Here is a 21,146-nt window from a genome sequence, read left to right on the forward strand (position 1 = left end):
TATCTATCCTTCCATCCATCCATCCATCCATCCATCCATCCATCCATCTTATGTACGAGGATCTTTTGATACATCTATCTGTCTATCTATCTGTCTATCTATCTATCTATCTATCTATCTATCTATCTTATGTACGAGGAACTTTTGACACATCTATCTAGCTATCCATCCATCCATCCATCCATCCATCTTGTATACTTTCAAACTTTAAGCTTTTTAAACTTTCAAGCAAGGCTTTCTCAAACCAGCATTAAAGTTTGTTAAACTTAACTTTTCTAGTTACTAATAATTACTTTATCTTATTATTTCCATATTACTTGCTCATTTTTGGTAAGGATTGTTCAGAAGGAATTAAATAAAAATTAGTTGTGTAAGAAATTTTGAACATTTGTTTGATTTTAAGTTTTAAAATTAATGTGCTTAGGGTTTACTCTGAAACAAGTAAAAGCAGGCAGGAAATAAAAGCAGAGCAAATATTACGAAGAATAAGGAAAACACTTTTTCTGTCACATATCTGTTATTATTAATAAACTTAAGACTATTTGTAGTATTTGTTCACTGTAGTGTCAAAGCAGGCCAAAAAGAATAGTGGGTTAGTGCATGTGAAGCAGTCCACACAAAACAGGCATGAATGTTAGTGCTTGACTGTTTCTTTTCCAAACTATTTCCATGCCAAATCTTTGATGCTTTCCATTCCAAACAATCACATAAAGCTCCTATTATCCTTATGCTTATTCGTACACACTGATGCACGCTTCACTTCAGGCTAGCAGTCGGTCTGAGAATGTACTGTAGTACTATAGTCACAAGTGTAGTTTTCCCTGTGAATTGGCAAAAATATGAAATAAGTAGCTTAAAAAGTTAGTAGAAATGTTAGATGAAACAACAGGTAAGAAGATGGATGAGCAGGATATAAACTATTAAACTGTTTTTCAAACCCTATGAAAAAATAAGTTATTACATATAACAGAAAAATACTCTTGATGATTTAGTCTGAAAGAGAACCAAACTGTTAACAATTATAAATAGTCATTAAAAATGCCAGTCCTAAATATGAAAATCTGTGAGGCATATGAAATAATGTAAGTAGATGATGATATGACAATAAAGTGAGTGAGATTATATTTAGGATTATGAAATCCTAAATAAGGATTATCCTATGTGGATTATTGCAATCACCGCAGCAAATCACAACTCACCAGAATGCAGTAAATATGTGAGATGAGTGGTACCATGCATTTTGGCACGCAGATGAAATGGATCAAAGCATAATCATTCAAATTGAGATTACAGATGATTACAGTGGAAGGAACTGAATGAATTCTAACTCCACATATACTTTGCCCCAAAACAAACATTTGGGGCAAGACCAACACAGTGGCTGAAACAGTAGAGGTGACAATCCATTAGCTTTGTTAAAAGCAGTTGCTTTCTCATCAACAAATTATTATCTGCATTTAAAAGAAACTGTAAAGTGATCATTCCCATTGGTCCCATGCAACATGGATGCTTAGGCCAGAAACATACTTTACGGAAATACGCAAACGCTATGTGAACGCTTGGATAACTGCAAGGGTGCAGTTTCGATGAACATGCATAACGTGTGCAAGGGTGCGATATGAACACCTTCAAATGTCTTTGCCATTAAACCAAATGTGTTATCATTTAGGTAACTAACAGACTTTAACTAACTTGCTCAGCAAGACTTTCTTCAAACCGTTGCTGTCCATGACAGTAGTTGTTCTAAAAGAGAAAACTGACCATAAAAGATGACTTTGTGCACTAATGCCCAACCTTTAATAAAGTTACGCATATTGTTGCACTGCAAAAAAAAAAAAAAAAAAAAAAAAATAATAATCATAATCAGTATACAAACAATTTAACAATATAAAAAATATAAATTTACCTGAAAAGCAAAATTATGTCAAATAATAAAACTTGTTTTCAGAGAATATATCTTGAATGAATTAATGTTAATTTTTCTTACCGCAATGGACAATATTTTGTAAACATTTTTGTTAGATTTATGCTTAAAGGGATATTCCGGGTTTAATACAAGTTAAGCTCAATCGTCATCATTTGTGGCATAATGGTGATTACCACAAAAATGTACATTTACATTTGGCAGACGCTTTTATCCAAAGTAACTTACAGTGCCCTTATTACAGGGACAATCTCCTTGGAGCAATGTGGAGTTAAGTGTCTTGCTCAAGGACACAATGGTGTTGGCTGTGGGGATTGAACCAACAACCTTCTGATTACCAGTTATGTGCTTTAGCCCACTACACCATTGGCGCATTCACCTCCACTATATGTGCTTCACTGTAACCTTGATTTTTGCTGCTTCTTTTTTTCTAAGAAAAGGAGGGAAAAGTCTAAATAAATTTTTGCCACAAAATTATGCCACAAATGCTGTCGATTGAGCTTAACTTGTTTTGAACCTGGAATATTCCTTTAAAAAATGAAAAATATAATAAATAAAAAAAAATAGCCTATGGAGTTAAAAACAAGTCTTATTATTTCATTATTATGTCTCAAGTATTAAGACATCTCAATTTATCTTGTTCTAAGTATATTTACATATTTTACTGGAAAAAAAGAAAAAAAATTCTGATTAAGACAATGTATTTTTGCAGTGTGCATGTTGAATTGCGAATTCTAAATGCAACTACACATGACATAGTTCTTGAGTAGAAGTGTTTGTGTTCACATACTTGCATTTGAGTATGTTTCTGGCCTTAGTTTTCATGAACAATTAGAGGAAATGCTTAAAGCACAAAAGCACCTGCTTGACACCACAGCGCCCAACTAAAATTATAAAGGTCAGAAAGAGAGAAATGGTCAAGAATAAAGGAAGAAATAGTAAATAACACAATTCCCATATCCAGTGAAGTAAGGGTACCTGTGGCTGCTTCAGTGTAGATCGGGCCCAGGACAGAGCCCTGATACACACCGTATAACGCAATTATATATGGCGTGTTGGGGCTGAGCCCAGACATCCCCAGACTAAGAGCATCGCCGGATACTGAAAGGTTTTGCCTTTCTTGGCCACCAGCTGCATTTGCCACTTCAATCACAAAACTCTCAAAGGCAGGGCCCTCCTCAATGGTCCAGGACACATTAAAGCTGTCCCAAGATATATCAGACACACTCAGACTCCCAATCTGGGGCTGCTTTTGCTCTGACAGACAAAGAAATCAGAAATGAGTTAATGTCACTGGAATTAATTACATTGGAATGAAGATGGAATGAAATATGATATGATATGATGGGTGGTTGACAAATAAGGTTGTCAGAGATGATGAAAATGGGAAATCTTATATCAAGTTTGCAGCAATTTAATATTTGTTTCCATATTGGTTTTATGAAAAACATTTCTAGCATTTTTTGCAAAAAAAAAAAAACAAAAAAAAGGAAACTTTTTTTTTTTTTTTATATGACTTAACCCTGGTTCGACCTTCAGGACATTTTTGTCTTTTTCATTTTTGTTTTTTCGATAATTTTGGCTGTTAATGCCAATGACATAAATTTTGCCAAAGGTGTGTATTTTTTGGGAATTTTGATATTTCAACCTCAGTTCCTATAATACATCTATAATACACTGTATACACAAAATCGTTACACTCAGGACCTTCAGGACAAAAATGTCCCATTGAAACCCATTAAAACTGCCATATTTGATCCCAGTGCCATTAAAGCATACAATCATGAATTCTATGATATTATTCTTTCATTCTGGAGCCCTGGCTTCAAAATTTACATTTGTAATATTTTCCACAAGATGTTTAGCCTATGGAGCAAATACATGCTTTTTTCCTATTTTCTGTTTGATGTATTATATAGCGCTGCAGGCCAATTTAATAAATGATGCAGCTAAAATTATGTGGGTGTGTTGGTATGGATGTCAGAGTGTGTTTTGTAAGTGTGTATTAAGAAGTGTGTGTGTGTGTGTGTGTTTGTGTGTAAAAAAAACCCACAGTGGCATTATATAAACATACTGGAATTTGAAGAGTTAAAATCCTGAAAATGAATGAATATTTGGTAGTTATGATCAGGACTGATGTTGGCTTATAAATTGAAGTCAGTGAAAGTGGAAAATAATATTAATATATAATATTTTTATGGCAGTTTTTTTGACGCAGACATTTTTGTCCTCTCAGGTACCGAGTGTGTTTTTTTTATTTATTTTTTTTATCTGACACTGCACAAAAATAATAATGCATCAAAATCAATGTTGTTGCTAATCATTGACATATCCCAGACTGTGATAATCCAAGAATAAAATAGCATTTAGTATATGGAAAATAATTAATTTTTTGTGTTTTTTTTTTTTTTTTTTTTTTTCATAAAAACAACAGTGGCATTATGTAAACAAACTGGCATTTAAAGGGTTAAAATCCTGAAAATGAATGAATATTTGGTAGTTATAATCAGGACTGATGTTGGTTAAAAAAATTAACTCATTGAAAGTGGAAAATAGTATTAATATATAATATTATTATGGCAGTGTCCTCCAAGGACCTCTGAGTAACTTTTTTAAATTGATGCACAAGGGTTAAAAAAATGTCAAGTGCTGTAACCATCAAGTAAATTAAATTAAAATACTTCCCTTGCACCTTGAATACATGTGAGTGAAAACAACTTAATTATTATTTTCAAAAAATTTTTCAAACATATTTTTTCAAACATTGTTTTACAATAATACATTTTTGAGTTTTCTTGGGGTTACTCTATCTGATCTGAACAATATGTGCTTTTTTATAAAATGTCAATATATATATATTTTTTATAACTTTGCACACTAAACAAAATACCTGAAGTTTTTTTAAATATTAATAATATATATATATATTTTTAAATTCACTGCTTGTTTTTTTAATGAAACAATTGTAAAATATTATTCCAAACTACTTATACCAACATTTCTTTTATTTACTTATTTCTAAATAAAAATAAGATAGCAGGGACACTTTATAAGTGGTATTCTGCCAAAAAAAATGCTTTCTAATTCCAATTTTATTTCAAAGATGACTTCTAAAGAATGAATGACATTTATAGTATCATGAATGTTGATATGGTAGTTATGGTGCATGATAGATGACTGTGGTTTTTGAGGCTGATGGTTTATGTACCTGTCTTGATGTAAACATTGACTGGTTGAGATTTTACGCTCTTCGTCATCCCGTACAAAGTAACCTCATATTGCATGTCAGGGAAGAGGCCATCTATGTGGACCTCCCTGGCATCTCCAGACACTTCAATAATGTTGTCTTTAGACTTATCCGACGTTGAGTTGACCTCAACAAGGAAGCCGTCAAAGACTCCTTCTGGAGCTGACCAAGATAGCTTCAAACTACTTCTGGTCACGTTTATGACTTTTAGGTCACTTGGGGGCCTTTGACGTGGGCCCTCAAGTTCATCACCTGAGGTTTGGGTTTTAATATCCTCTGTTAATAGATTGGAGGTAGTAACCGATGGATGGACCTCCTTTTGGAGGGTTGGCAGCATTGTTGGAACGCTTTTGATGGTCAAAGCAACAGCATCAGGAGAGGTAGACTTTGGTGCTAGAGAAAAGTACATTTAGTACATTTAAAGTCAGAGATAAAAGAGAGAATAGAATTAGAGGTGTTTTGCCTGTGAAAACAAGAGGTTAACATGTCATTGACAAAAAAACACAATGAAAATATAACTATGCATTGGAAGAAGATTCGCCTTAAAGTACCATTAATCTCTTGTTGATAAGTGGTTCCTCCAATTGTAAAACTGTTACTATAGAGCGCAACAGTGCCCACCTACTTGTTCAGCAGTTGTGGTTCCAGAGGGATATTTCCAATAATTTTTTTTAAAATAAGGATTTTATTAAGTACTTCATAAAAGAGTTCTTAGCCATGAACCGAACCAACCAGCTCCGAGGTGATTCATAACATTACAAAATTTTATTTGAAGCAAGAAAATAATAAAATAATTGGCACGCTTTGTTCGCATTGGTGGACTTTCCCCCTCAGATCATGAGTAATGCAGTTCTTCGCCAGAAATTCCAATATTAAACCCTATATTTAAAGAGTAAAGTTGAATTAATGTGGACTGATGACTTCAACAGAAGCATATATGCCACTGATTAACAACCTCGGAGCTCACGGTAGGTCTGTCTATAAAGGTTTATAAGTAATTGTTAATAATCAGTTCCCCTATGGAAATATTAATGGGATTTCCCAATCTGTCACTCACTCTACATTGTGTCGATGTAGTGACACTAGTGGTCACTTTTGGGAGCCCCAAACACCTCTGATCTTTGAAAAAAGGCCAATGGGAATTGGCAAGTGGAATTTGCATGCCACTCCCCCGGACATACGGATATAAAAGGAGCTGGTATGCAACCACTCATTCAGATCTTCTCTTCGGAGCCGAGCGGTTGTGTTCAGTGAGCTGAATTACTCTGCTGATCCATTCATCACGAAAAGCTGTTGGATTTACGGCGCATTACAGCGGATTCTCCCCTTCTTGCACTGGTGAAGTGCAGAGAATGCCCCTGGGCGCTTCAGCAGCTAAAAGAGTATATTCTTCCTACTGAAAGTGTATATTTTCCCTTCTAAATGAGTGGCATTAACGGAGAACGTTTTTTTAAAGATGACTCTCCGTTTGTGTGTATTTCCTGGTTGCGGTCGTTACCTCTCCACTTCCGATGTCCACGATCGCGGTCTTACATTCTTAGGTGCTGCCCACACGGAGACAGCGTTCGTGGATGGGTCATGTTCTCACTGCGAGAGTGTGACCATGGCAACGTTGTGGTTGTGGTTTTTCCTTTGTTAGAGGGAAAGACCACCCCAGCGGCTCCCCGCCTCGGTCCTTCTACCTACGGGTATGAGGCCGCATCGGTTAGCACTGGGGGCGATTTGGGGACCTCAGTGGGAGCACCTCCTCCAGGTATCCCCCCATGGACCACCCATTCCCCAGTACGCTCATTTGCCCCGCTGGGATGAGACCATCGGCTCATCTCAGGGCTAGTTCGGGATCTCGTTTCGGCGCTAGCGAAGTGGATGAGCTCTCGATTGCAGCATCGGAGAGCAGCCTGTCCAGTCTGATGCTGAGGACTCGACTGTGCTCCCACCTTCGGGTGCGGTCGCCCAGTTGCAACCTGACGTGCAGCTGACAGCCATGCTTGCCTGGGCGGCTGCGTGTGTCGGGCTGGAGTGGAACCCTCCACCCCCCTCTGAACCCTCGCAGCCTGACGATTGGTTCCTGGGCCCGGAGCACCGCTCATGGCCACGCCCCGCCCCGGTCCCTTTCTTCCTGGAGGTGCATGAGGAGCTGACGAGATCATGGAGGGCACCTTTTACTACCCGATCTCAGTCTTTCAGCTCCCTCGCTCTCACTACCCTCGATGGTGGGGTGGCCAGGCGGTGTTCGGTGATCCCCCAGGTGGATAAGGTGCTCGCGGTGCACTTGTGCCCGCAGAGTGCTACCACCACTTGGTGCGTGCGTCCGAAGCTCCCGTCCAGGGCCTGTAGGTTCACGTCATTTCTGACGACTAAGGCCTGTGGTGCCACTGGACAAGCCACCTCCGCCCTGCATGCCATGGCTCTCCTGCAGGTACACCAAGCCAAGGCACTAAAAGAACTGCACGAGGGTAGTTCTGACCCGGGATTGATGCAGGAACTGCGCTCGGCGACCGACCTCACTCTCCAGTAGACGAAGGTCACGGCGCGGTCTCTTGGGCAGGCGATGTCCACTCTGGTGGTCCAGGAGCACCACTTTTGGCTCAATCTGGTTGAGATGAGAGAGGCTGACAAGGCACGGTTCCTTGATGCCCCCATCTCCCAGGTTGGCCTGTTCGGCGAGTCCATCGAGGACTTTGCCCAGCAGTTCTCGACGGTGAAGCAGCAGATGGAGGCCATTCAACACATCCTGCCCCAGCGCGGCTCAAGACCCCGCACCTCATCTGCTTGCCGCCAAGGGTGTCCTCCTGCAACAACAGCACCGGCTCCGCCGCAGCCCGCCCCCGCAGCCCGGCCCTGGCATGGAGCCCACCGCAGGAAGCAGATGCCACCTGTCTCATGGCCGGCCGCCAAGAACCAGAGAAAGACTTCGAAGCGCCCCTGAGACGGGCGACCCAGGGACAAGGAGACCCGCTGCTCTGGAGCTGGTGGACAGACCACTCCATCCCCCGGTGGAGGGCCGGGAGGAGAATCTTTTGTTTAATTTTCATTTACTTTTGCCGCATGCCCAAGAGGCTGCGGTACCCAAAAGTTTGACAAAAGAGTGTTTTTTTTTTGTTCCCTGGGTCACACATCCGGTGCACACGGCCGTCATCACGACCGCCGTCCACCGTCCAATTTCGGCAGGTTTGGCGCTCCAGCGGCGGGCCCCCCACCCCTGTGCACCCAGTTGTGGCACAAGCATGCCCACACCGGGTTGGTTCCGACGGACTGCGGGGATGATATACCTCCTCCCCCCTCCCTGACCGATCCTATGGTGGGTATCAGGAGCCAGGTAAGTGCTTCGATGTCCCTCAACTCAGCACGGCCACGGGGCTCAAGCCCCCTCGACATGGCGCCTCAAGCTCCGCCCCGCTGCAAGGCCCCACCCGCTGGTATGTCCGACGAGATTGTCCCCTTGGTCCCTTTCACCTGGAGCTCACGCATGGCTCGTGCTTTCCAACCCGCCGTGATGGCTGATCCGGACTGTCTGACTCGTCTACGCGTTTCAGTTCGCCAGGCGTCCGCCCAGGTTTAGCGGCATCCGCTTCACCTCGTTGAAGGGCGAGAACGCCGCTACCTTGCGTGCGGAAATTGCTACCCTTCTACGGAAGGGTGCAATAGAGCCTGTTCCTCCGGCCGAGATGAAGAAGGGGTTTTACAGCCCCTACTTCAGTCGACTTGTTTTGTGAGACTCATAAGAGCGTTGGGGGAGGTTACGTGATGGCCTGGTGCGCTGGCTACGTGGCACACAATGGTCTGCTCGTCTCGCACCGCCAGTCCACGTAACACAGTTCAGCTTATTGTGGCGTTTCATATAGGGACCCCTAGTGTCACTACATCGAAACAACATCGAGTGAGTGACAGATGTCCCTCCTGCCACAATACTGAACTACCCGCTGAAATGGCCGGGACCTTGTCTCGGCTCCTCAGCACAAAACCTGAATGAGTGGTTGCATACCAGCTCCTTTTATACCCGTATGTCCGAGGGAGTAGCAATGCAAATTCCACTCGCCAATTCCCATTGGCCTTTTTTCAAAAATCAGAGGTGTTTGGGGCTCCCAAGAGTGACCCCTAATGTCACTACATCGACACAACGTCTCATTCCCTCCATCAGGGAACGGAGGTTACGAAAGTAACCAGGACGTTTTACTTCTATAAACCAGACTGTTGCGCTCTATTGAGTTGTCATAAAAAACAAAATGGAGTGCTTCATTCTGAACACAGGAGTGACAACCGCATTCTACAACCAAGTTCAGGGTAAATTTCAGGGAAAAATTCAGGCTAATAAATACATTATGATCACAAGAGGGGAAAGCAGCTCAATAAGCATAAACAAAGCAAAATGCCTTTGTCAACAGCTGTTTACTGCAAACAGTGTGATGTTCGATTATGTTTCTGATTTGTTTTGTTCACCAAGGGTGCATTAAATTGATTGAAAATAACTGAAAAGTTAGAGTTACAAATGACTATTTCTTTTAAAATAAATAATGTATTCTTCAAACTATGTTCATCCAAGAATCCTCTACTTGCCGCAATGCAAGTGTTCAGCATATATTGTTAATTAAAGCTGCTAGTTTAGGACCTGTGAGGAGTCCGTTTCTCAAATTAGAGACTCTGATGTACTTGTATTCTTGTTGTTGTGGATCTGGGATATCCACTTCTCTCTCTGTCCCTGTTTAGATCAAGTTTGTTTTATTCTTTCAAAACAGAAGTGCATGGAATAGATTTCATCTCTCAGAAGAAAAATACATTGATGAATTTGAAGAGAAATATGTTTCTTTTTGGTTATTTTTAAACCCAAAATTTGACTTGCAAGTGTAAAATAACTGCAAGTGTACTCAACTTCTCAGCTGGAAAAAGACACTATATTAATTGCGACTTCCACACTTCATTAAGTAGCACAACCATTTTAACTGTTCTAACAAAAATAAATGTTACTTTAGTAACAAGTTAATATATTAAATGATTTCTTAAGGATTATGTGATATTATTTTCTTAGTAGACTGGAGTAATGCCAGCTGAAAATTGGGCCTTGCCTTCATGGATAAAAATTGAGTTTAATTATAAATAAAAACATAAAACACTTATTTCAGATTATAGAGATTATATCTCTGTAATCTATAACAACATTACACTAGGGAAATGAAAATTCTTGGTCGAAACTGAACATTCTGAACACAGATGTACTGGATATTTCCCTTCATTTTAATGAATGGTCATTTGCTGCCCGCCATACTAAACCACACCCCCAGCATTGCGCGTGAGAGTATGTCTAGGCTGCGGAACAGACATTCTCGAAGAGGAATACAATACAAAAGGCTCAGCATTTATACTGGCTGCCAAAATTCTGGAATAATGTACAGATTTTGCTGTTTTGAAAGGAAATTGGTACTTTAATTCACCAAAGTGGCATTCAACTGATCACAAAGTATAGTCAGAACATTACTGATGTAAAAAACAGCACCATCACTATTTGAAAAAAAGTCATTTTTGATTAAATCTAGACCAGCCCCATTTCCAGCAGCCATCACTCCAACACCTTATCCTTGAGTAATCATGCCAAATTGCTAATTTTGGTACTAGAAAATCACTTGCCATTATATCAAACACAGCTGAAGCTATTTGGTTAGTTCAGTGAAGCTTAACATTGTCTTTGTGTTTGTTTTTGTGTTGCCACAGTATGCAATAGACTGGCATGTCTTAAGGTCAATATTAGGTCAAAAATGGCAAAAAAGAAACAGCTTTCTCTAGAAACTCGTCAGTCAATCATTGTTTTGAGGAATGAAGGCTATACAATGCTTGAAATTGCCAAAAAACTGAAGATTTCATACAAAGGTGTACACTACAGTCTTCAAAGACAAAGGACAACTGGCTCTAACAAGAACAGAAAGAGATGTGGAAGACCAGATGTACAACTAAACAAGAGGATAAGTACACCAGAGTCTCTAGTTTGAGAAATAGACGCCTCACATGTCCTCAGCTGACAGCTTCATTGAATTCTACCCGCTCAACACCAGTTTCATGTACAACAGTAAAGAGAAGACTCAGGGGTGCAGGCCTTATGGGAAGAATTGCAAAGAAAAAGCCACTTTTGAAAGAGAAAAACAAAAAGAAAAGGTTAGAGTGGGCAAAGAAACACAGACATTGGACAACAGATAATTGGAAAAGAGTGTTCTGGATCTTAACCCCATTGAGCTTTTGTGGGATCAGCTAGACTGTAAGGTGCGTGAGAAGTGCCCGACAAGACAGCCACATCTATGGCAAGTGCTACAGGAAGTGTGGGGTGAAATGTCACCTGAGTATCTGGACAAACTGACAGCTAGAATGTCAAGGATCTGCAAAGCTGACATTGCTGCACGTGGAGGATTTTTTGAGGAGAACACTTTGAAGTATTTTAAGAAGTTCTGAACATTTTTTTCAAATTGTAATAGTAATTTTTCATGTTATTAATGTCCTGACTATACATTGTGATCAGTTGAATGCCACTTTGGTGAATAAAAGTACCAATTTCTTTCCATAAGAGCAAAATCTGTACATTATTCCAAACTTTTGGCTGCCAGTTTATTTGTGCATTAAATTACACATACACTTATGTACTTGTGGATGGTAATGTGAGCAAAGAAAACCATATATTTGTGCATTCTTCTGGCTTGTGGATTTCTAAATTGACCGCGTGTGGATCTGATGTGCGCATGTGTGGATCAGTTGCCCGTGGATTCCCGTGTGCATCTGTCGATCTGTCGCGTGAATGTGTTCTGGCAACTTACGATAGTCAACATTGCGCAACCACAGACGCAGAAGATCTCACGCATTTATGGGCGGAACCGACAAAGCTTTCATATGCTATTTAGTGGAGAAAAGATAGAAATACTTTTTATTCCCCTAACAAATGTAGCCAGTCTGAATGGGAATGCCATTCTCCCATGAAATTCACATGAAATTCCCCTGCATTTCCAGCCCTGACTACGTCAGCCATTTAAATTTCGGGAGTGACTCCTGTATTCAGTACAGATACGGCAATATTTTTAAGGAATTCACTCACATGCAGTCAAAACTTGTAGCAGTGTGTATGTGACCAACATGTTTGTGTCAGCCCTTTTTAAAAATTGTGTTTTATCATGAGGTACACACAATTGTAACATGCTGTCTGAGAGTTTCAATGAAAGTTGAGATTTTAAATGCTGCAAGCAATAAAGCTTCCTTTGCATGCAAATGATCAGTAAAATGATCTAAAATCTATATTCCTGTATGTGGATTTAAATGATTATGTCTGACATTAATGGCTTTGATGAGCCATTAAATGTTGAAGTTTCCAAGTAGTCCTCCAAAGGAAAGTACATGGGACACTTCAGACTGATGAAGAATCCATGCATATCTCAAGACATTTTGAGAAAAGCACATGCATGAAGTTGATTTTGAGGGCTTAAAGGGGTCACAAAAGCCTAACGAGCAATATACTGTGGTAATCAGCAGAGTTGAGCACCATTCTGTTGAACTGAGAATACCTTTTAAATTCCCATTAAATTACAGAATTTGAAACAAATTTGAATTGAAGTTGCAGACAGGATGTAGAAATTGAATTTATGAAAGTGGAATTAAATTGGAATTCAAATTACACCATAACTAATTGCTGTAAACATTTTAATTGCATAAGTGCATTAATAAATAATTCATGCTTAAGGTACTAAATAAGTAGTTAAAGCACTTAGGCTGTAAATGTAGTTTTAAAATCAATACGTTTCATTTTACTGCATGAATTACCCATTAACTTATCATACACACAACATATGGGGTATTTCCCGAAAACATCACATTATCAATGTTTGAAATGCCACCAGTATATTTTCTTTAGGGATGCACTGTTGTATCTGCTGCAGCTATTTATTGGCCAATCATTGATCAAATTAAAACCATCAGCATATCGGTTATAAGCATGAAAACGCAGATATGAAAAACTGATGGTTTATTTATATTTAATTAGTAACACACATTGTAAAAAATCTGTGAATTCAAATGCACAATCTAGAAATAATAATAGCCACAATACTGTATGTAGAAGACTTTGACTTTTGAGACTTCGGTATGATACCCATTAATGCTGCATCATTGATTGAATTAAGATATGGCCTTGCAGGATTACTACTTTAAACCTTTAAAGGCTGCGTTTCAAAACATACCCTGCATCCAAAACTGTGTCCTGTCACAGTATGTACTGTATTTGATGAAGGACGTACTTATCTGCCAGCAAAACAGTATGTTATTTTATGTATGCATGCGAGTAGTATGAATAGATTTCAGACATACTTCATCTGTGGGCATTGTCTCGTGACCTGCATATATGACGTAAGAACAACAACCGCAAAAACTATCTGCTCTGGTTTTGTTAAACAAGCACCATTTAAGCACAAGGAACAGTTATCTTGGTATATGGAGCACTTACAGTTGATAAGAGGTGTCCGCCTTGCGATTCACCACCATTAATTTAAATCCAGCATTTTGAATGTTACGTCAATTATGGGATTGTTAAGTGTCCAATCGATCCGCACTTCAGAATCTCACCGGAAATAGTATGTCATCCGGGTACTACTTGCATACTGCTTCATGAATACTGTGGATTCTGACATACTACTCCATTGGCATACTGTTTTTGGCATACTATATAGTAGGGAAGTATGGATATTCGGATGCAGCGACAGTCTGCATTCAGCACTTCAGTCAGCACTGTGTAAGCAAGCGGCGCCCTCTAGTGGTCTGGACGGAATTATCCATTATATCTATTATACTACTATAATACAGAATTTAAAAGTGGGTTTTGTCCCTTTGGTTAAAACTTTTTATTTTTCCATGATGTGTTTGACATTTCCGTGGAATTACTTAACATATGCATTGTATGAATTGGCAATGTTCTATTTCTGTTGCAATGTTTTGTTGTATTAAACTGCAAAAATAGAAGTGCCAAAGTGTTTTAGAAGCATTTAGTTATTTTTTTTAATCTTTTTTTTTTTTATCTTCTATTTATCTTTCATTGTGGCACTCTTAAACATTTTGGCCTGTCATGTGTTTACCAGAATGTTCAGTGGAAATTATTTATTGTTAGAACAGTAAAAAAGCTATTGTACCTCTTTGTAAATTTTTAAAGCATAATTCCAAAGTAAAATCTGACGACAAAATAAGGTAAGTAGCAATATAATCAATATCGGCCTATTGTTTTTTGTTAAAATTGGTATCGGCCAACAATTTTCATATTGGTGCGTCTCAATTTTTTAAAAATAAATAATATATACTGTATATTTCCCAATATTCAGTAATTACATTTTCATATTATGGATCATGGTGAAAGTACACTGGAAGAATGCTCTAATTAACCCCTAAATCTTCAAAATGAAGCTATATACAATCAACAGATTAAAATTCCGATGTCAATATTATTTAAAGTTATAAGCAGAAAATAATGTTGTGGGACTGAACTAAGTGTTTTAACAGTACTGAACTTTACTTAAGGAAAAATGTCTATTCAGCTGATAAATAATGTATTCTAAATACCAGATGATAAATAAGCATTATTAGTCGAAATGAATGAAGCAATTATGTGTTTTTTTGCAAAACTTGTATTGGACTAATGAAATTCCTTTTTTTGCATGACTGTTGGATTTCTTTGAATTGCAATTCAAATTCCAATTTAAAATCCTGTACGTTGTGGCCATTTGAATTCAAGGTGTAACTCATGAATATAAAAGGAGACAAATGCCAAACTCTGCTTTTCAATGCATTTCGACATGCATTTTCACCACACAATTAAGTTCTGTCTTCAGTAGTTACAGTTTTCCTAACGGCTTTTGTGGATATTTATGGTATGAGCCAATAAGCAGCCATATACACATCCAGTTGCTGATGACATCCTCATGCATTTCTACGTGCTCAACCATATCCCATATGGGAGCCATTATATCATGCAAAATTTGTCATACCATCCTTAAGACTTATTCAATTAATTTAATTGCCATGGTACTCAGTAGATCAGATTGGGAATACAATGACTTGAAACCCAAAATAAAGTTTATACCTGTAACTGCAGCTGCTTCTAGAAGTGAAGACCTTTGGTTACTGGATATTCCATAAAGCTTTACATGATACTTTGTGGATGGCCTTAAACCCCGGATTTTAGTGCCTGTCACCTCCCCGTGGAGATGAACCTCCTTGTTCCATTTCCCTGAGAAATCTTTAAGTTCTACAGTGTAACTATCATAGCCAATATGTTTATTTGACTCCCACATGAGATCGAATCCACTGAATGTGACATTAGAAATGATCAAGGTGCCAGCTGGATCCTCGTGTCCACTCCCAGAGAATGGGCTCTCTGAGTTGTCGAGAGACACAAAGCTAATGACGTTGTCGTCCGTGCCTTTGACAGAACTAATCTCTGGGAATGTGTTGGCTAGATAAAAAGTGAAAGATGCTACAAAAAACAAAACAAAGAAACATAAAAATGGAAGAACAACAAGTGAGGCTTCTGATAACATAACACGTGCAATTCTCATCGCCAAGACCAGCTATGATTGAATATCATCCAGGCAGGTACATCAAAATACAACAAAGTAATTGTATCAGCTAAATAATTTATTAGCAAAAACAACCCACTGTGTTCTAACCATGCAAGTCTCAAGCGACAAGTAATTTGTCTGTCCAAACTGAATGCAAAATGGCTGCGAGTACAATAACAGCCAATCAGAACATATTTGGTGTTTAATAAACAGCTATGTGGAGCTGAAATTTGAACCAATGAGATTTCACAATGGGCGGGACTACCCAGCGTGGCGGTGGAGAAATATATACCGATCGACTGCCTTTGCACTTGTTGTGGTCACGACTGCTTTTCTTGCTTGTTGCTTTATTGCATTGAAGCTGGTTTGAACACAGTGTTGTAAACTATGGCCAGAAATGTACTTAACACAAGTACGCAAATGCAGACGTGAATTGTTGGCCAACGCATTGCAAGTTTGCCACCCTGTTGTACATAACACATACTCTTGCATTTCTGTGGCGGTAATAATCCTCAGTACACAAGTACTGACACATTTCAGGTTGCACAAATATCATCTAGATCATTTGCATTCATGCACTTGCATAGTGCATGTTTCGAACCCAAGGGGCCGTTCACACTGAACATGTTTTTGTGTCTGTCTCTGCTGTTTTTCAGTTAGGGATGCACGATAAATCGGCGGCCGATATATTATTGGCTGATAACCAGGAAAATGTAAATATTATTATCGCAGTGATAATGGAATTACAGCCGATATTTTCGCTAATAATTTGTTACAGTTTATTTGCTCATGGCTGAGAATCTCCGAATGCCTGCGGCTTCTTTCCTTCAGGCAGAGACTTGAGTACACAACATGTCTGTGTGAATGAGAGCCAAGCTCATGTCGCTCTGTGAGGATTATTTCAACAACATCTCTGCACCTTGTTATGTCATTTTGGGGCTGGTTTTAGTCATCTGCAGTAAGTAACGACATGCCATTTCCCATAATCTGTTTGTTTCATGAGGCAATAAATGAAAATGCGACAAAAACATGCATGTCTGTTACTTGGGGAATCATTTTCACGTATTACTTGGGAAATAACACATTGATACATACAGAACAGCATAGCAAGTCCAAACACAACCTAAAACGGTACATTTATCTTGAAATAATTCTCACAGAGTGACTCAAGGTGGCAAAAACCACTAGTTTAGTTAAAAATACTAGTTGGAGTTAAATTAATCTACTTGTTGTATTTTATGAGTTGAGGCTTTTCTAATGTTATGACTCATGACTTTGATCTGTATGATGTCACCTATTCCCTTTATGATTGTTGTGTTTACATTTCATAATTTATACAATAAAAATGAATGAGACGTGCATATAACACACACAAACCACCGCTGCACTCACAGTCTGGCTGTTAGCATAAATATTACACCATGTACACAGAGATTAGGGTTAGTTTTGTGTGTTTTGTTGTTAAATGTTCATTACAGGGAATTTATCGCCTCATTTTGGTTTGATGCATTATTACAGCTGTTTGAAGTTCACTATTCTCTCTCTGTCAGTGAGTCATCAGGATTACAGTAAACACTCAAATAAATGGGCACCACACAATTTATGCAGTGTATTTTCATTTATTTGTTATTCAAATCAGCATCTGTAATATAGGAACATTTCTGGATCATGTTACATCCGCCAAACCTTAAATAGCAGCAAGTCCAAATTCCAAGCTTTTAAATGACACATATTTTTCAAATAAAACTTTAATTTTAAATGAGAAGCTTTTTTTAAATATTAAATTGGTATCGGTATTGGCCACAATTAAGCTGGGAATTATCGGTTATCGGCCCAGAAATTCCATATCGGTGCATCCCTATTTTCAATAATTTTCCTATGAAAACATGCTCTTAATGGACATGTTTGACAGTTGCACCGTGTCTCGCTGTTTTTTTCAGTGTTTTTTTTTCCCACACATTCGGTCTGAATGGCCCCTAAGACAGCTCATTTTATTTGGATATATGGGGAGCAAAAACACATAAAAGTTAGTCATGATCATTTTCAAAACCACAATCTCTGATGCCCGTACCTGAAACATAACAAAAACATGACATTGCAATAAAGTGAAAGAACTTTGGATCTCAATACAACTGGAAGCTCTCACCTGTGGACGCAGTCGTGGTTTCAGGGGTACTTCCTCTCTGACCGCGCTCGGACACGAGGGTGATATTGTAGCGCATGCCAGGGATCAACCCGTTCAGGGTGTGAGTGGTAGCAGCTGCAGGCAGCTCGATTTCGCTCCCTTGGCCGTCAGCAGAGACGAACGCCAGCCTGTAGTTGGAGATCTTGGCTCTGGGCCTCTTCCAGACCACTTCCAGGGTGGTTTCAGTGGAGTCTCGCACTTCCAGGTCTCGTGGAGCATCCAGATCTGTGTGGGTGGAAGTTCAGATATAAGAGCAGCTCTAGAGACTCACAGTGCAGTCACTCATGGTGACAAACTGTGCTGCAATACAGTATAGTTGTCATTCAACACAAAGTAATAAAAAAAGACAGTTTTGCATGCCGTTTGATACCTTCATTCCACGCACACCACATTTTCATGCCTATCTATGTTTCTGTACATTTCGTTTACGGAAACACTTTATTTTAAGAGTCCACAGTAACGCATTAGTTAAGCATGAATAAGACAGTAATTAATGCATATCTGAATGTAGTGTAAGTCTTTCTTAGCCATAATTTACAACTTAAGTCTTATTTTGTGTAGAAAGTAATGCAATAAATCAATATATATGTATCAAGTTTACTAAACAATATTAAGCCAGTAATTAAGGCTAATTGGTATTGGCTTTACAAAACTATTACAAATAAATGATTAAAATCTTATATTTTAGACACCTGGACCCCCTGTTTTCATGTGAAAATTTTACCTATTAAAGTTATTGGTTTGTTTTGCATTTATTAGGTGGTAATTAATTTTATTTAAAAATATAAAAACAGCAATTATGACTAATTAGTATTGATTTGGCTAAGTTGTTAATAATAAATTGCTAAAATCTTTTATTAAAGACAACTTGACACCCTATTTTAAAGTTAAAGTTTAACCTATTTAAATTATTGGTTTGTTTTTCGCTTTTTAGGTGGTGTTTTAAGTTTATCGAACTATATTAAGACTTTAATGACGAAGATAATTATTATTGGTTTTTACTAAATTGTTACCAAAAATTGCTAAAATCTTAAGAATTAGACTCCTTGTTCTGAAGTTGTTAATTTGTTTGATATTTATAAGGGTATTTGAGTATTTGCAGTTAACCTAATTTACTGTTATTTAAATGTGCAAAACTTGAGTAGGTTTAACTTCAAGGTCAAGTAGGTCAAGTTGTTATTAATTCACTAGTAACAGGTTATTAAAGACAACACTAATTAGCCTTAATTACTGGCTTACTATTGTTAAATAAACTGTATATATAGTATAAATAATGAAACTATATAACTAAAAACTATTTATATACACAGTACTGTTGAAATGTTTTAAGCAGTTGTAAAAAAAAATGTGTCTAGTGAGGATGCTTTCAGAAATAATGCCATGAATAATATTTATCTATAAACTTCAGACAGTAAACATAAAAAAGACTAAATCAATATTTGGTGTAACCACCATATGCCTTTCAAATAGCACCGATTCTCATCCGTATACTTGCATAATTTTTTTTATTTCAAGGTTGTTGGCAGATAGGTTGGTCCAAGCATTTTGGAGAACTTCATATATATATATATATATATATATATATATATATATATATATATACTGTACATTAGTGATGAACTGTTACAACTTGGTAGTACTCGTATCAAGCCGATACTGGTGGGTTAATACTCGTATCTGGTATCAGTATCATCATTTAATATGAGTGCATTAACATAATGACATGGTTGTACATGCACATTTTCTTATTTCTCTGTATCTCTGTTTATTACATTATTTTGCTTGATTTTGTTCCATTTTCTAGCAGGTTAAAAAGGTGTAAATTTGATTTTTAACATTTGGTCTTTTTTCTGGACATTTTGTCCTTCAGACAGTGATGATAGAACCCAACTAATTTTAGTTACGTAACTTTACAATTAGGGTAAAGTGCACTGCACAACAATCAATCAATTCTAAGCTGCACTGTCCACTCCATGAATGCCCAGAACAATATGCATAAAATAACACCTTTAAAGCAAGAATAACGTATAATTTGTGTTAGCTGGGTCACTTTTGTAGGTAAGCTACACCCTGGTAAAGCAGTCCTGAATTGTCAATATTTTAATTACTAAAAAGGCTAATATTGCCTGTATCAAGATATCAAACACAAATACACAGATGAGCCAAAACGTTATGCCTAATATGCTGTTGGTCTTCTGTGTGCCGCAAAAAAAGCGCCGAACCACCGGGGCATGGAATCTACTAGACCCCTGAAAGTGTCCTGTGGTATCTGGCACCAAGACATTTGCAGCAGATCCTTCAGGTCCTGTAAGTTGCGAGGTGGAGCTGCCATGGATTGGACTTGTTGGTCCAGCACATCCCACAGATGCTCAATTGGATTGAGATCTGGGAAATTTGAAGGCCAGGGCAACACCATGAACTCTTCATCATGTTCCTCAAATCATTCCCGAACAATGTGTGCAGTGTGGCAGGGCGCATTATCCTCCTGAAAGAGGTCATTGCCATCAGGAAATACCATTGCCATGATGGGGTGTACCTGGTCTGCAGTGATGTTTAGGTAGGTGGCATGTGTCAAATTGATGTCCACATGAATGGTCGGACCCAGGGTTTCCCAGCAGAACATTTCCCAGAGCATCACACTCCCTGCACCAGCTTGTCGTCTTCCCACTGTATATCCAGGTATCATCACTTACCCAAGTAAACAGCGCACACATCCACAGCCATCCAAGTGATGTAAAAGAAAATGGGACTCATCGTACCAGGGGACATTCTTCCATTGCTCCATGACTCTTACATACCCATTGTAGGCGCTTTCATTGGTGAACAGGGGTCATCATGGGCACTCTAACCGGTCTGCGGCCACGCAGCCCCATAAACATCAGGGTGCGATGCACTGTGTGTTGTGACACATTCCTCCCGTAACCATCATTACAATTTTCTGTGACTTGTGCCACAGTAGACCTTCTGTCGGTTCGGACCAGATGGGATAGCCTTTGTTGCCCTCGCACATCGATGAGCCTTGGGCACCCAACACCCTGTCACCGGTTTGTCCCTCCTTGGACCACTGTCAGTAGGTACTCACCACTGCTGACCGGGAGCACCCCACCAGCCTTGCCGTTTCAGAGGTGCTCTGACCCAGTGTCTGGCCATAACAATTTGGCACTTGTCAAAGTCGCTCATACACCATTCTGTTATATGTCCTATTATTTGTGTCTATTTATA

At 38.8% G+C, this 21,146-nt stretch overlaps 1 protein-coding gene across 1 annotated transcript in view; it reads right to left on the bottom strand.

The window, feature by feature from the left end:
• Positions 1-21,146, bottom strand: part of tnca (tenascin Ca) — a 78,254-nt gene that overhangs the window by 24,090 nt on the left and 33,018 nt on the right. The window contains exons 10-13 of the mRNA XM_051668410.1: positions 17,886-18,149; positions 15,262-15,654; positions 5,133-5,564; positions 2,903-3,181 (exon numbers count right to left, since the gene is read on the bottom strand). Coding sequence (XP_051524370.1) covers positions 2,903-3,181; positions 5,133-5,564; positions 15,262-15,654; positions 17,886-18,149 — 1,368 coding nt within the window. The remainder of the gene's footprint in view (positions 1-2,902; positions 3,182-5,132; positions 5,565-15,261; positions 15,655-17,885; positions 18,150-21,146) is intronic.

This window comes from Myxocyprinus asiaticus, chromosome 3 (genome assembly GCF_019703515.2).
Source record: "Myxocyprinus asiaticus isolate MX2 ecotype Aquarium Trade chromosome 3, UBuf_Myxa_2, whole genome shotgun sequence".
In the NCBI taxonomy this organism is placed as follows: Eukaryota; Metazoa; Chordata; class Actinopteri; order Cypriniformes; family Catostomidae; genus Myxocyprinus; species Myxocyprinus asiaticus.